This window comes from Stigmatopora nigra, chromosome 17, assembly GCF_051989575.1.
Source record: "Stigmatopora nigra isolate UIUO_SnigA chromosome 17, RoL_Snig_1.1, whole genome shotgun sequence".
NCBI classification, from domain to species: domain Eukaryota; kingdom Metazoa; phylum Chordata; class Actinopteri; order Syngnathiformes; family Syngnathidae; genus Stigmatopora; species Stigmatopora nigra.
In genome coordinates, this window is record NC_135524.1 from 1,183,921 (window position 1) to 1,198,529 (window position 14,609).

The 14,609-nt window shown below is 35.6% G+C and overlaps 1 protein-coding gene across 4 annotated transcripts in view; it reads right to left on the reverse strand.

Moving 5' to 3' along the window:
- Positions 1-4,604: 4,604 nt before the first annotated feature.
- The window catches only part of strbp (spermatid perinuclear RNA binding protein), a 38,416-nt gene continuing 28,411 nt past the window's right edge, over positions 4,605-14,609 (reverse strand). For 2 of the 4 annotated variants that reach the window (XM_077737807.1, XM_077737806.1), the window contains 11 exons: positions 13,816-13,911; positions 13,070-13,181; positions 11,994-12,091; positions 10,652-10,757; positions 10,236-10,319; positions 9,179-9,387; positions 8,316-8,468; positions 8,115-8,249; positions 7,864-8,004; positions 6,971-7,226; positions 4,605-5,086 (listed from right to left, as the gene is read on the reverse strand). In XM_077737807.1, coding sequence (XP_077593933.1) covers positions 4,992-5,086; positions 6,971-7,226; positions 7,864-8,004; positions 8,115-8,249; positions 8,316-8,468; positions 9,179-9,387; positions 10,236-10,319; positions 10,652-10,757; positions 11,994-12,091; positions 13,070-13,181; positions 13,816-13,911 — 1,485 coding nt within the window. In that variant the 3' untranslated portion in view covers positions 4,605-4,991. Of the gene's footprint in view, positions 5,087-5,584; positions 5,969-6,970; positions 7,227-7,863; positions 8,005-8,114; positions 8,250-8,315; positions 8,469-9,178; positions 9,388-10,235; positions 10,320-10,651; positions 10,758-11,993; positions 12,092-13,069; positions 13,182-13,815; positions 13,912-14,609 lie in introns of those variants that run through there. The other 2 variants (XM_077737808.1, XM_077737809.1) reach the window with 2 other exon arrangements.

Below are 14,609 nucleotides of genomic sequence, written 5' to 3' on the forward strand. Positions count from 1 at the left end.
GTATATATATATATATATATATATATATATATATATATATATATATATGTATATACACATACATATATATACACATACATACATTTTCAATTAATTTTAAAAGGGATTGCTATTAAAAAGTATTTTTTTGATAGCAATCCCTTTTAAACTGAATTAATATTGTGTCAAATCTCAAGTTATTGCCTCCTAAATTCAACAAAACAACATTTTTCAGGGTCAAACTCCATTTTTCTCACTCTAAACAAAACCTCTGTAAATCCAATGAGTGCACAAGTAGTCCAGAGTCATGATTCAGCACTTTCTCTCCTTTATTATGCACGCTCACAAGCATAAATGAAGTGAAGAAGTGCAAAGCAACACCGCCGTAAACGTTGCTACCAAAACAGCCGACGCGGCACATTCACCCCCGTGTTCGCGCTTATGTGTCATTTCCTTCTCCTGTGAGGGTTTTAAATATCACATCCTACTTTCAAAAGACAGCATCCATCATAAATGGCTTTTTTCTGTTAGTCAAAAGCCTTTTTCCAACCAAAAAAAAACATATTTACAAGTTTATGCTGTCCAAATCCTTAAATTAAAAAAATGTCAACAATATGTGATGCGCCACAAACATTTCAACTTGAAAATGTATATCCATGTACAGTATATATGTATTCATATACTGTATGCATGTGTCCATATATAGAACTATATATATAGACCGTATAACATATATGTATGTTTACTCTGGGAGTAAATACATTCTACTCTACAGTCACAAGAACAACATTGTGTACATTCCCAATGCAAATGCCCCCCCATCCCATAATAACCCTTGACTAGAAATGCGATAACATAAGTCAAAAAGATGCGCAGTTATTTTTGGTGAAGTACGCAGGTGAAACGTGATGCCGCTTCTATTTGTGATTTGTGGTAGGCCGCCGCTACAGTCGGAATACGTTACCATGACGTGCTTACTTACGCCTGACTTTTAGACCCTCAAATACAGTCGTTTTTGGGGTTAAAAAGTGACAAATCTTTCCTGAAACTGAAATTTTTGCTTCTATGTGACAGATGATGAACTTTATTGCCAATCAAATTCATAAATTAATATGATTTGACTCTGTTTACATTCATTTGAGCACCTTTTTGGGACAATTTGACTTCTAAGAGTACTTTTTAAACATTTTTAACTGCTACTCTTACTTTGGGTGACACTAGATTTGATACATTTTTTAATTTTTCTCCCCGAGATCCCTATAATGACATTTCATACCAAAAATCACGACTCTATGACATAAATCAGACTTAAAAATAGTCACATGACCAAATAAACACATACTTTTCCTCCCATATTATTCATTCTTGCATTTTTTTCCCCAAAAATGAAGAAAAATAAACATTTCCCATTAAGCGCTGTCATTAAAGATACTATTTGGCACCAATAGATGTTGGAAAATCAGATAAATATGATTTTTACACTAAAGGGCTCAACTTTTATGATAATTACAGTACATTTATGTTTTTTGTGGTCATGTTATGGTACAGTATAATTGCATTATTTTATATAAATAACATGGTAAGGGAAAAACAAATAACATTTCAAAATGACACATTATAAGTAGTTTGTTATTATATATACTTTTACTTGCTACTTTTACTTGAGTACAATTATTTTAAAGGTAAATACTCTTATTTTTGTCAAATTTTGGGTCCTCAAACCACCAAACACGTTTATCAACATTCTGAATGTGATAATTTCTTTAAAATATGAGCAAGAGCATATTTGCTGGGGAATTTATTGCTGCTTCTCAGCCTTAAAAATATATTTTTTTATTTTTATGGGCTAACCTTGTTTTAATTTAATCCATAATTCCGCTTGGGGTGTGCAAAGTATTTCACAAAGGGTATTTTTGCAGCATGGATAGTTTAAATCAAGGTAATCAATGTATTTCGACCAAAAATGGGTGATTAGCAAAATGTGTGTTATTGTGTAACCCTGAGTGTCTCTATTGTGCTTTTACATCAAAAAGTCGACGCGTAAAAGTCGAATTTGAACATCGAAGCGCATGAAGGATGCTGCGAATGTGTTACACATTGGATTGGTCGGGTTTTGACACTGAAGAAAACACGGGCTTTAAATAGACAGTCTTGAGTTGATAAGACAAACGGTAACATGTAGGTCACATGAAAGAAATTGAACAGAAAACAATAGCCAACCCAATGTGTAACATAATGCCTCATGTTGACTAACCATGGGCGTCATAAAACCTGTAAAAAAAATGGCGTGGAATTGGCGATAAATGGTCGTTTTCTGGCTTTGGGTTAACCCAAAAAGGTCAGAAGGTCACATTTCACTTAATAAAGTTCCTCTGTGACAAAAATATGGATTCACTTATGTAGATTTGAAGGTATAAAAACAAAATGAAATGGAGTGTAGCTAAAAAAAATAAATATTGACTACATTTATGGGCCAATTAAGACTTAATTGATCAGTTGTAAACTCAATGGACTTCAACAAAAGTATGGAATTTTTTTTTATGGATCCAGAAGAAAGTTTAGCAAATTTGGATGAAAATTGTATCTTGTTTTGTCTTATTATAGAGATGAAAACATGGCGAGGTATAAAAACAAAGCTGGTTCTTTTCTTATCAGGCTGAAAGTGGGAATTATTGCATGTTATTGTCATATCATAAAAAGTCATCAGTTCATGTCAATGTATTTAAAGCCCGTTGCCTGGACATTTTTTTTTAGCTTCACCACGTTAAAACAAGATAAATTTTGATGAAAAAATTAAACGTCTATCGCCATTAATGGCGGTTAACGATGATTTTTCCCGCTATGTTTACATAACGGCAAAATTCTACGAGCAATCTTTTAAAAAAGGCGACGTTAAAATGTTGATGAAAAATCCAATTTAAAATAAAGAAGAAGTGTTTCAATATACTGGACTTTTAAATCCCAAAATGACGTTTTCCACCCAAGATGGGGGTTCAATTCCCCTCCTAATCATGCAACATCAACTCCTAAGTAACTACTTTGAAAAGTTTGCTCGTAGTTATTACACAGTATGAAGTATTTATGCTATAATGTGTGCTTTTTTTGTGTATGAAGGTGAATGGGTGAATTTCCCTCACAGTTGACGCGACATATTTCATATTTTTCCTTAAACATACTTTCAGGTGGACTCAAGAAACGCATTATTAGAATGTGTGCTTTCAGATAGCAAGTGAAAATGTGTGTATATTTGTGTGATGAGTTGATATTACCCATTGAGTTATTAAGTGTCCAAGTTCGGAAGATTTGTACGGCCGTGGCCGTCAATGGAGTGAGTGAAGAAGACCAGTCGGCTGCTCCTTGGCGTGTCTGGGCTCAGAATGACATGAATTGGTATGATTCCAAGAGCTTTGATTAATAGGAATAATAGCAAAGAGAATAAATAGCATTAGCTCGTGTATAGAAAAAGTGGAAGAAAGCTAGAGTGCTATTATTACAGGTATACATTTCATTGGATCATCCTAAAATAATTTATAACAACAAGTTATCCTTTAAAATGCATGTACATAAATACATTAGAGTTAATATTATAGTGGACACTGTTGAAATAGATAAGACTATATAGGCATATAGAATATAATATGTATAAATATGTATATATGTGTGTATATATATGTATATGTGTATGTATATATGTATATATATGCGTATGCATATATATGTATATATATGTGTATATATACAAATATATGTATATATGTATATGTATATATATATATATATATATATATATATATATATATATATATATATATATATATATATATATATATATATATATATATATATATATATATATATATATATATATATATATATATATATATATATATATATGTTTATATACATGTGTATATATATACACAACCACATATATATTTACACATATATGTGTGTATACATATATATACAGATAGATATGCATATACATATATATACATACATATATATTTATACATATATATATTTATATATTTATACACATAAATATATACATATGCATGTGTATATATGTATATGCATATGTATGTATATAAATATGTGTATGTATAAAGATATATATCTACATACATATATACGTATACGATGTACATACACATACATACATATACTTGTATATGTATGTATGTGTATATATGTGTATGTATGTATGTATGTATGTATGTATGTATGTATGTATGTATGTATGTATATATATATATATATATATATATATATATATATATATATATATATATATATATATATATATATATATATATATATATATATATATATATATATATATATATATATATATATATATATATATATATATATATATATATATATATATATATATATATATATATATATATATATATATATATATATATATATATATATATATATATATATACATACACATACATAAAGTATATGCATATAGATATACGTGAATGTATATATATACACACACATATACACATACATATACAAGTATATGCATATAGATATACGTGAATGTATATTAATACACACACATATACACATATTTATACAAATACACATAGTATATCATATTTACACGCACGTGATTAGGATACAATCAAGACGAGCTATTGCAACGCCGCGTAGAGTCGCCGGACATTCTTCTTCTTCAAGGAGTTTGTGTGTATTGCTATCGTTTTGACGACCAGCCCGTTTGCGCTTTTCACCGTCAAATGCCAGTATTGCTTTAGGGTAAAGTAGTCCGTCCTTCCGTCCATCCGTCCAGCCGTCCGGCCCCCCACCCGCCGTCCTCTTCCTTCCTGGACAAGAGGCACAATTGCTGCTGCCTGTTTATAAATCCGGGAGTGCGGCAGCAAGAATAGAAAGGCAAGAAAAAAAAGTGTGTATATTTGTGTGTATTTGTGTGTGGTGGGGGGCTGGAAGTGCGATCAGGTGGGGGGTCCAAAAACCTGTCCTCTCGACCTCTAGAAGTCAGAAAAGAGATCCTGCGGGCCAAGGTGGATGATGAAGGGCGCCAGGGTCCTCGGCTGGTAGAAGGGATTGTCGATGAAAAGACCTCCTAAAACACAACACACAAGGACATTGTTGTCATTTTCAAATTCCATTCGCGTCACGATGAAGGTTAGCATGATATTTATTTGCAGTACTTGGAATGGGTACAACAAAATCCAACAAAAATATTGGCAGGGTGGAATTTTTGACATTGAAAGTGTGGCTAGACATGAATGGAGATAAATAGTGATGAACTTGGAATGGGTAAAATGCATGGATGGTCATTAAAATGTCTTAAAAATGTTGCTCTCATTAGCTAATGTTGACTAATTGAATGTTTTGCATGATTTTTGATTGGACAAAATGTTTTTGGGAGAAATAAGGTTAAAATAGTATCATTTTGGACATTAAAATGTTGCCTTCAGTTCCCCAAAATGGATGACGTGGAATTGACAAGGTCAAAATTACATTTGCATATAAGTATGAATGATTATTTGCATCATAATTTTTTTTACTCAATTTTAGGCAAATTAAAGCTGTTTAAAAAAAACAACAACAGTCAAAGTTTCCATTTTATAGGAAACAAATTTTATTCCACATGTTTGATTTCCTCCTAAAACCCTCCCATACCACCCAAAAACTTATATATATTAAAATTTGCATGACTTAAAGCCCAGCAAGTAAAATAATAAAGTAAAAATTCACAGTACAAAACCTGCCGTTTGTTATTATCTGGAATAACAGACAAAAAAAACAACAACAACTATCCAACACCTTAAGTCAGTAATCCTGTTCCAACTACCGAATGTGGAATAAAAAGTAGGAAGACGTCCCTTGTAGAAGGAATAAGTTTTTTTTACATATCTGCTGGTTTAAAAGAAGTGGTAGTGGGGCACGGGGTAGGTGGCTACTTTCATGACGGGCAACAGAAGCATTCTCTTGGGTAAACCTAAAAGGGGAAACACCAAGAAAAAATAAAGAACAGGGTCTACGTAAGTCCACATCCGAGACTCGTCCAGGCCCATCCTCCAAAAAGTTTTCAAGAGTAGAAGTTGCCGGCAGCAAGATGGAGGAAGTTAGTTCTCGTTAAAGCAGCTGCAGAAACTCGGGTGGAATTAGGAAAGCGGGGCGAAGGGTTAAAAATGGGGGTCCCAAAGTTTAGGGGAGGACTTGGGTGGACTGATTTGTTTGTGGACCCTCGTTTTGACCCCGAATTTTGACCTAAATATGGATGTCGGGATCCAAAAGAGTCATAACTGGAATGGAGACTCAGTAGAAAAGATGGTATGTATTCTCACGACTATAAGGCGCACTTAAAAGTCGGAAATTTTCTACAAAATGGACAGGGCGCCTTATAATTCAGTGCGCTTTATATATGGAACACAAATTAAAATGTGTCATTAATTGAGGGTGCGCCTTATATATGGAAAATGCGGTAATAGGGCTACTAAGGAAAATACAGTAATCCCTCGATTATCGTGGTTCATGTAGACCAGACCAAAAACCGGAAAGTATGGCCATCCCCTATTTTTTTTAGTTTAGTGTTGAGTCCTAGTAGCAGGTGGAGAAGGGGGAGTGGCTTTTAAAAAGGATTTTTTGGGTAATTTACTAAAAAAGAGTGATGTAGTGAAACCGCGATATTTGAGGGATTACTGTAGTAATATTAGTGAAGGGCATTTGTTGTTCAATGTGGGGAACTGAAGGTTTTAATGGAAAAATTAGAAGAGAGAAGTAAGTGTGTTGGTTGGTTGTTTTGAAGACTGTTTTAATCTGTTTATCTTTTATCTGTTTTGAAATAAATGACCTTACAGTTGAAGAAGAAAGCAAAAACTAGGAAGATGATTGCCATTGTCGATGAGTTGAAAATTGCATGTTAAAAAAAAGGGTGAAGGACAAGCAGTGGGAGCAGAAGTGTCAGGAAACAAAAAAATTGCAATAAAATTGCACGTACCGTAAGCTGGAGCGGCGGCAGCGGCGGGGCTGTAGGCGTACGGCGTCCCGAATCCTGTCGACGAGGCGTCAAAAGTGTCAAATGATGGCCGCAAAGTGATGGGTAGGAAGAGGCAAAATGACTCACCCGCCGTTACGTATCCCGGGGCGGCGGCGCTGACGAAGGCGCCCCTCGCCAGGGTCGCTCTCCCTCGTCCACGGGCGACCTGCGCCGCTACCGCCGAGGCGGCCGCCGCCGCGGCCAGGGCTCCTTTGGTCTGAATGGGGGAGATTAAATTGTTAAAAATATGGATTTAATTAGGATTCTTCAATATGGGGATGTTTCAGTTTGGTAAATTGGGACTTGAGCAGAATATGGAGATTCAAGGGTTGATTAAAAAACATTTTTGAAGGAAAATAAGTCAGTTCAAATATTTGAGGCGGATTTTGTGGACTAAAAGATGAACATTTTGCATAGTTTGGCTGTGATTTGTTTTTTTAATGTTTTTATTCCTGACTCACGGATGCTTGTTCTATACTCCAAAAAAAAAAATGTAGTAACTAAATTTTAGTTAAGGAATTAATTTACCATATTTTTTTGCATATTTGTTGCTCAAAAAATGACTTATATGTGCATAAATTAGACTTCACATTCATTAAAAAAAATACATTAATGTGTGCCTAATTTTTCTCTATTTAAGTATTTTTACTTTAAAGTATGTGTTTATTTTTGGTTTCTGGTTGAATACAAATAACCCTCCATAAACTGCAAAAAAATACTGGAATTTATGTATATCAACTTTTTTCTATTTTTGGTCCAAAAAATAAGGTACATTAATTTTCCTTGCAAAATACTATACGGTAAAGGCTTCATTCAGTAGTAAAATATCAATAATAATTGGTAAAATTCCTGACCTGAGGCAAAATCTTCTTCTTCTTATTGGCGGCAGCGTTTGGACCGGAGAAGAGTTTTTCCAGCGCTGCCAGGGCGGCGCTGGCTTTTGCTACTTTTTTGTTGGGGCCTGCCCCACGAAACTTCTGCCCGTCCACTTCCACCTGAAATAAAATAAAGAATCCAATATTTTAAATGGAAAAAAATAAGAATAAGTCCAAAAATGTAACGCAAACATCAAGTTACTAGGTAAAAAAGATGTAGCCACACCCACCTCCATAATGAATCGCTTATCATGGCTGCCTCCGCTTTCCGAGATGAGCTCATACTTGAGACCTCGTCGTTTTTCGTTCAGTTCCATGACGGGGTTCTTCCCACTCGCCGTTAAAATGGGGCCCTGAGTTCGCACCTGAAACGTCATTAGGACCATTAAATTGATAAAAAACGGTCATTTTTATTGGTTTAAAATCCGAACCTCCAACGTATTGGAGCTGTCCGTGGAGTGCGTTGCGTTATTGCTGGTGTGTGACGACGTTTCGCTCTTTCCTTCGCCGTCCGACTTCTCGTCGGAGCTCATGGGGTCCAGGTCCGAGTCGAAACCCGTCGGGTAACCCATTGCCTGGAGAACCTGGAAAAAAATTTCCTTTATAAAAAAGAGAATAGCTCAATTTGAACCATTACTGTTGTTAAAGTTAGCCAATGGATTAATGAAAACAGGTCTGTATTACGTTTTTTTTCGAAATGGTTTGTATTAAAAACACTTTTCTGAAATAAGTTGGTATTTTTTCAACAGGGTTATGAGTTTGAGGTTGATTTTTTTAAATAAAATGTAAGATTGTAGCTAAAACGACGACATATACAAGACACACGTAGGCCTACGTAGTAAAGTTTTAGACAGCGTTTTGATTGTAATTTTGTTCGTCTAATAGTCAGGCTTTAATATGATTGGCTAAAAGGTTCAGAGACAGTAATTAATTGGTATTAAATTCCAGGTAAGAAGAGAGAATGTCCTTTTTTTGAAGGGAACTACACATTCACCTCTAGAGCCAGCCCTTGTTGATGTATAGGCATTTATAATGTAGAAATGCCACTTTTCCAAAGCCAATACCTTGTTATGTTGACTATTGAAGAGATCAACATGGTCAAACCCCCGAGGAAAAGCCAAGAAAACAAGGACAAAGCCTTATACACGGAACGAATCAACTAGCGGATTATCCCTAGCCGTCGCCCTCCAGAGCTTTTTTGTTGCCGAGCACTTTAGGATTACATGGATTCCCCCCCACCTCCACACAAACATGGCAGGATTCCCTCAGGTAAAGAAATGTGTGTTTTTGTTACCTTGACGGCCACATGAAGCTTGGCCGTCTTTTTGGAAGAACCCGACGCTTCGTAGACGCTTCCGTCCAAGTCTACGGACATGGTGAAAACGGGGGCGTGGACCGGACCCGATTGGGACAGTAGGCGGTACTGAAGTCCTGGACGGATCTGGTTCAACCGCATCAGGGCATTCATTGGTTGGTTGGAGTCTATGGCTTTACTGTCAAGAACTGAATCAACACAAACTGGTTAAATTCATTCTTATACTTCACCATACAGTATAACTACGCAACTACTTTATACAGAATTGCACAATGTTTTATACCATGACCGGACGTTTGGTCGCCCAGACGTTTGGTCGCCCAGACGTTTGGTCGCCCAGACATTTGGTCGCCCGGACGATTGGTCGCCCGGACGATTGTTCGCCCGGACGATTGGTCGCCGGGCATTTTTGGTTGCCGGTCAAATGTACTTAGAAATTAAACTCTCTTTTAGATATTAAACTAAACTAATTTTTTGGTTACAAAATGCGAGGAAATACGGTACATGATATTGCAGGATTATAATATTACAGGATTATGATACTGCAGGATTATAATATTGTGTTGTGAGTTAACTCGCCATTTTAAACCCAATTATCTGCCAAAAAATGCACAATCAAAGACGTTTGTGTAACTTGTTAAGCCTGAAAATGTTCAAGGTCATTTTATTTCTGGCTATTTTCTCAAAATAAATCAGCCTGTCTGCCTTTTTCATCTTCTACCTTGAAGAAGAAGAAAGACACCGAGAGAGTAGAGTGCTCCGTTAAAACGTTGCCGATCGATAGTATTGATCAGCATGGGAGAGATGTAAGACGGCTAAAAAAAAGGAATACAGCGCCTGGCAGCTAAAACTGAAAAAAAAATAGAAGAAAAATACCTTTAATCCGTTTGTGCTGCTGTTTTTTTTGTTGGGATTTAAAACCAAAAAAGCTAGACTGCCAGAGGCTGTTTATTCCCAACACAATTTCCCACGAAAACTCAACTTATTGTCAAAAAGCAAAGCAGGAAATAACCAGTTCCTTCCTTCCTTCACCCACCTCTTCTAAGATTCCTCTTCATCTTCTTGATGAGGTCCTTGTCATCCATCATTCCGTCGTCGTATGGCCTTTTTAGACCAAAACCTGGAGGGAAAAACGGGACTCGTTTACTGCTAAAAACACTACACATGTTTGGGCAAATGTCAACAGAATTACCCAACTTGTACCCTGTCAAAATTATGATTGAATAGTTATATATAGACACACAGAAGCGGGAAACAGAAAAATGACAAGTTGCCACTAAATTGATAGTCTTGTCGGAAGTATGCGCAAAAAACAAGGTCCGGGAAAGGTCGGGTCATGTTTGAGATGGAACAGGGAAGTCTTTCAGTCAAAAAAAATGGCCAGGAGTGTCATGGAATGTTATAGCTTGAATGTAAGAATGTGGAATTGAGTCAGAGTGTTTCAATACAAACCTTCTTTGTCACACCAGGGGTATTTTTGCAGTGGTTTATTTGAGGGAAGAGGGTCCATTTCCAGGACTTTGCAGATTTGGCCAAAAGCCATGAGTCTTAGAGCATGCTGTCAACAAAAATAGAAGAAGATGGAAAAGACATACATTTTAGTTTTAACTATGCGATGAAGAGCTTAAAATATGTCAAAGTGCGGCCCGGGGGCCAAATGTGGCCTGCTGTGTCATTTTGTGTGGCCCGGGAAAGCAAATCATGAGTGCTGACTTGGAGTTTTAGGATCAAATTAAAATGAAGAGTATAGATGTATATTAAATTTCCTGATATCCCCCTTTTAAATCAATAATTGCAATTTTTAATCATTTTTTCTGTGTTTTTAGTTCAAAAATCATTTTGTAAGATCTAAAAATGTATTTAAGAAAAGTTAAAATAAAAAAATGAATATTCAGGGATTTTAATCCAGTTCTTTTAATCCATTTATATATAAAAAAAATCTAAATATGATGTATATTAAATTTCAAATCAATATTTTTCATTTTTTAATCAATTTTTTAGTTCAAAAATCTTTCTAAAATCTAAAAATATATTTTAAAAAGCCAAAATAAACATTCTTTTAGACCTATAAAAAACTGAATATTCAGGGCTTTTAATCCAGTTCTTTTAATCCATTTATAAAAAAAATAAATCAAAATATTATATCTAAAATGGTCCGGCCGAGTCTGACACCCCTAACTTAAAACAATGCTTGCATCAAGCATCCAAATAAGCCCTGTACTTTAGTATTCTCGCTAATGAAGTCCATCATCGTCAACGAACCATCAAATGAGTTCCACACTGCCAAAGGAGTTCCACAAGGCTCAATTTTAGAGCCCCTACTGGGCAGTCCGTTACACTCCATAGAACCAAATCCATCCCTAATGATGGTTGATTCCTCTGCTGGGCTAATTAATGGCTGAGTAATTGTCATCAAATGGGGATATGTTAATCAATCAACGCCCATAAACTGTATAAACATTGTCAAGCGACACAAAACGATGAGGCGGGACGGCGCGCCGGTCCGCGGTGGCTCTGCTAATGCGAATCCATTAACAAGCCGGGGTGTCTAGGATATTCATGAGCCCCCCCTATCTGGACTTGTATCATTACAATTATCCCCATTGACATTCCGGCCCCGTCTAGCGTGTCTTCAAAGGAAAATGAACAACGGGATTCAACAACGTTATAAAAAAGAAGCTGGAACGTGGCGTGCTTTGTATGAAAAATGGAAGTGTGGACTTTAGACAGGCTTCTGTTCGTCTTAAACATTGACAGGTTGGGAATGGGAGATAACAAGTATATGTGTGTGTACCTGTGCACTGTAGGTAATGGCCTCAGCTTGCTCCACCGTCATGTTGACTAATGTGTTTGTGGGTTCTTTTTCGCATGGGTCACGTAAACCTGGACCGCCTAGTGGAAGAGACAGAAAAAAATGCCAAAACGTTAGACCATGATCGCTCAATATGTAAATAGTTTTCATTTTGATGACCAAAGAGAGAGAGTTTAATATCTAAGTACTGTTTAATATCTAAGTACTGTTTAATATCTATGTACTGTTTAATATCTATGTACTGTTTAATATCTAAGTACTGTTTAATATCCAAGTACTGTTTAATATCCAAGTACTGTTTAATATATATGTACTGTTTAATATTGAAGTACTGTTTAGTATCTAAGTACTGTTTAGTATCTATGTACTGTTTAGTATCTATGTACTGTTAAGTATCTATGTACTGTTAAGTATCTAAGTACTGTTTAATATCTAAGTACTGTTTAATATCCAAGTACTGTTTAATATCCAAGTACTGTTTAATATCCAAGTACTGTTTAATATCCAAGTACTGTTTAATATCTAAGTACTGTTGAAAGCAGCTCTCAAAATTATATTCATGAGAGTAGAATATCTAAATATCTACTGTTTTCAACAGTACTTTGATATTAAACAGTACTTAGATATTAAACTCTCTCATGAATATAATTTTGAGAGCTGGTTTTGACAGTAAACTGTCTGTCACCATAATATCGGCGACCAAAAGACCGGCGACCAAACGTCAGAGCATGAAGTGACATTGCCGTTTTGAATGTAAACAATACAAACAAGCCTAGCGTTTCCGAGAAGCTACGCAATGCGATTCCCATGCATTCCATTTTCGATGCAAGATGGTATACGTAAATCAACATGGAATAAAAATACGCCGTTTCGATGTCTGTCTCTTTTGTTCATCCTTTTCAAAATGCCGTGACTGGCTTTTTCGGCTTAAGGGTCGATCTGCGGAATTACTGTAATCGGGATTTTCCTTCAGCGTCGCTGCTCAACACGTCACTGGATGAGGTACTTAGCATCGCATGACAATCAAATCCAAAAGGTTCCAAAGCTTCGATTCTGACCTGGTAGTAGTATTCCAGAAGCCAGACACTCCATGACCCGACGCAAGGCTTCTCCTGCTCCGAGGGGTCGGTTGCATGTAGCGATGGCCTTCTCGCAGATAAGTTCCAAAGGCTAACAAAAAAAAAATGGGAAAATTACACTAGCTGATTATTTACAGCTTACTTTCAATGCCTTATAATGAAGTTTAGCAATGTACTACAGTAATCCCTCGAATATTGTGGTTAATGTAGACCAAACTGGACGCGATTATTGAAAAAATCGCAAAGTAGGTTCACCTCTATTATAAATATTATATTATTTTCAGTGCTAATAGCAAGAGTGGCTTCTGCTTACAAGTTTTGGTTTTGATTTTCACATTTTTATGAATTTAAAAATAATAATTAATAGTGGATAAAAACATTGTGAAATAGTGAATTCGCAATAAGTGAAAAACGCAATAGTTGAGGGATTACTGTATGTGTAAACACAATTTACCATCATCGCTGATAACAAAAAGATAACATTAATTACCGTAAATTCCGGATTATAAATCGCTCTTTTTCATAGCTAAAATAGGCCTGTGCTAATAATCAAGTGCAATTAAAGTGTATTTAAAGCCTATTAGCTAATTAGCCAGTTGTCCATTTCACTATTACTACATTAAAAGGTACATCTTTTCTTGTTTTTTGAGCTAAAATGAGAAATCACCGAATGGGATTTTGCAGAAAACGTAGTCCTATCAACGTCATCAGTCCTGTCAACTTACCCATCCTTTCAGCGGCTCCCAAGCGGGTTGTCTATTGCACATATCTCGGAGTATCCTGAGAACGATAACGCAGGACTTGAGTCCGTTCACTCGGGCCTGAGAGCGATAAAAAAAAAAAACAAGGTGAGTATCCGAACAATTGGAATTTCGGCAAGAAATTGAAGCCAGAAGTGGCTGAAATACTGAAAAATTGCATTTATAATGAAAAATAGCTAAAAAAGTAGGTTTTGTCAGATTATTTGTTTATATTTGGGTGTGCTGCAAGTGCTTTTTGGTCAGTTGGTGAGTAAGTTGGACGGGTGTGGGAAGGGTTTTAAGAGGGAGAAATTGACATGTCACAGAGCAGGCAGGTTGACAAAACAGCAAAAAAATAAGAAAACAATTCCACAAATGCCTTTGTAGCCTTGCGAAAATGTACAAAGTGCCTAGAAAGTATGTGTGCCTTTGTTTTTTGCGGAATTTATGGTAGAACCTAATTCCAAAATGGAATCAATTTTATTTGTTCCTCCACAGATTTGTCATTGGTGTTTTTGGGAGGAAAATAAGTATTTTTTTTGGGAATGAGGCAGTAACATAAAAAGCGGAAAAAAATGTAAGTGTGGCAAATACTTTCTAGACAAACAGTCATTTGTTTTTAGGATGGTGTGACATTACGGATTATGAAATGTCATATTAGACGGGTTTTTGCAGAATTGGAGGACATAGTGGCTTAATTTTTTATGCAAAAATAGGCCTTCAATTTGATCCCTAAGAAGTTAAAAAGATTTTCATGACATTATATATATATTTTTATA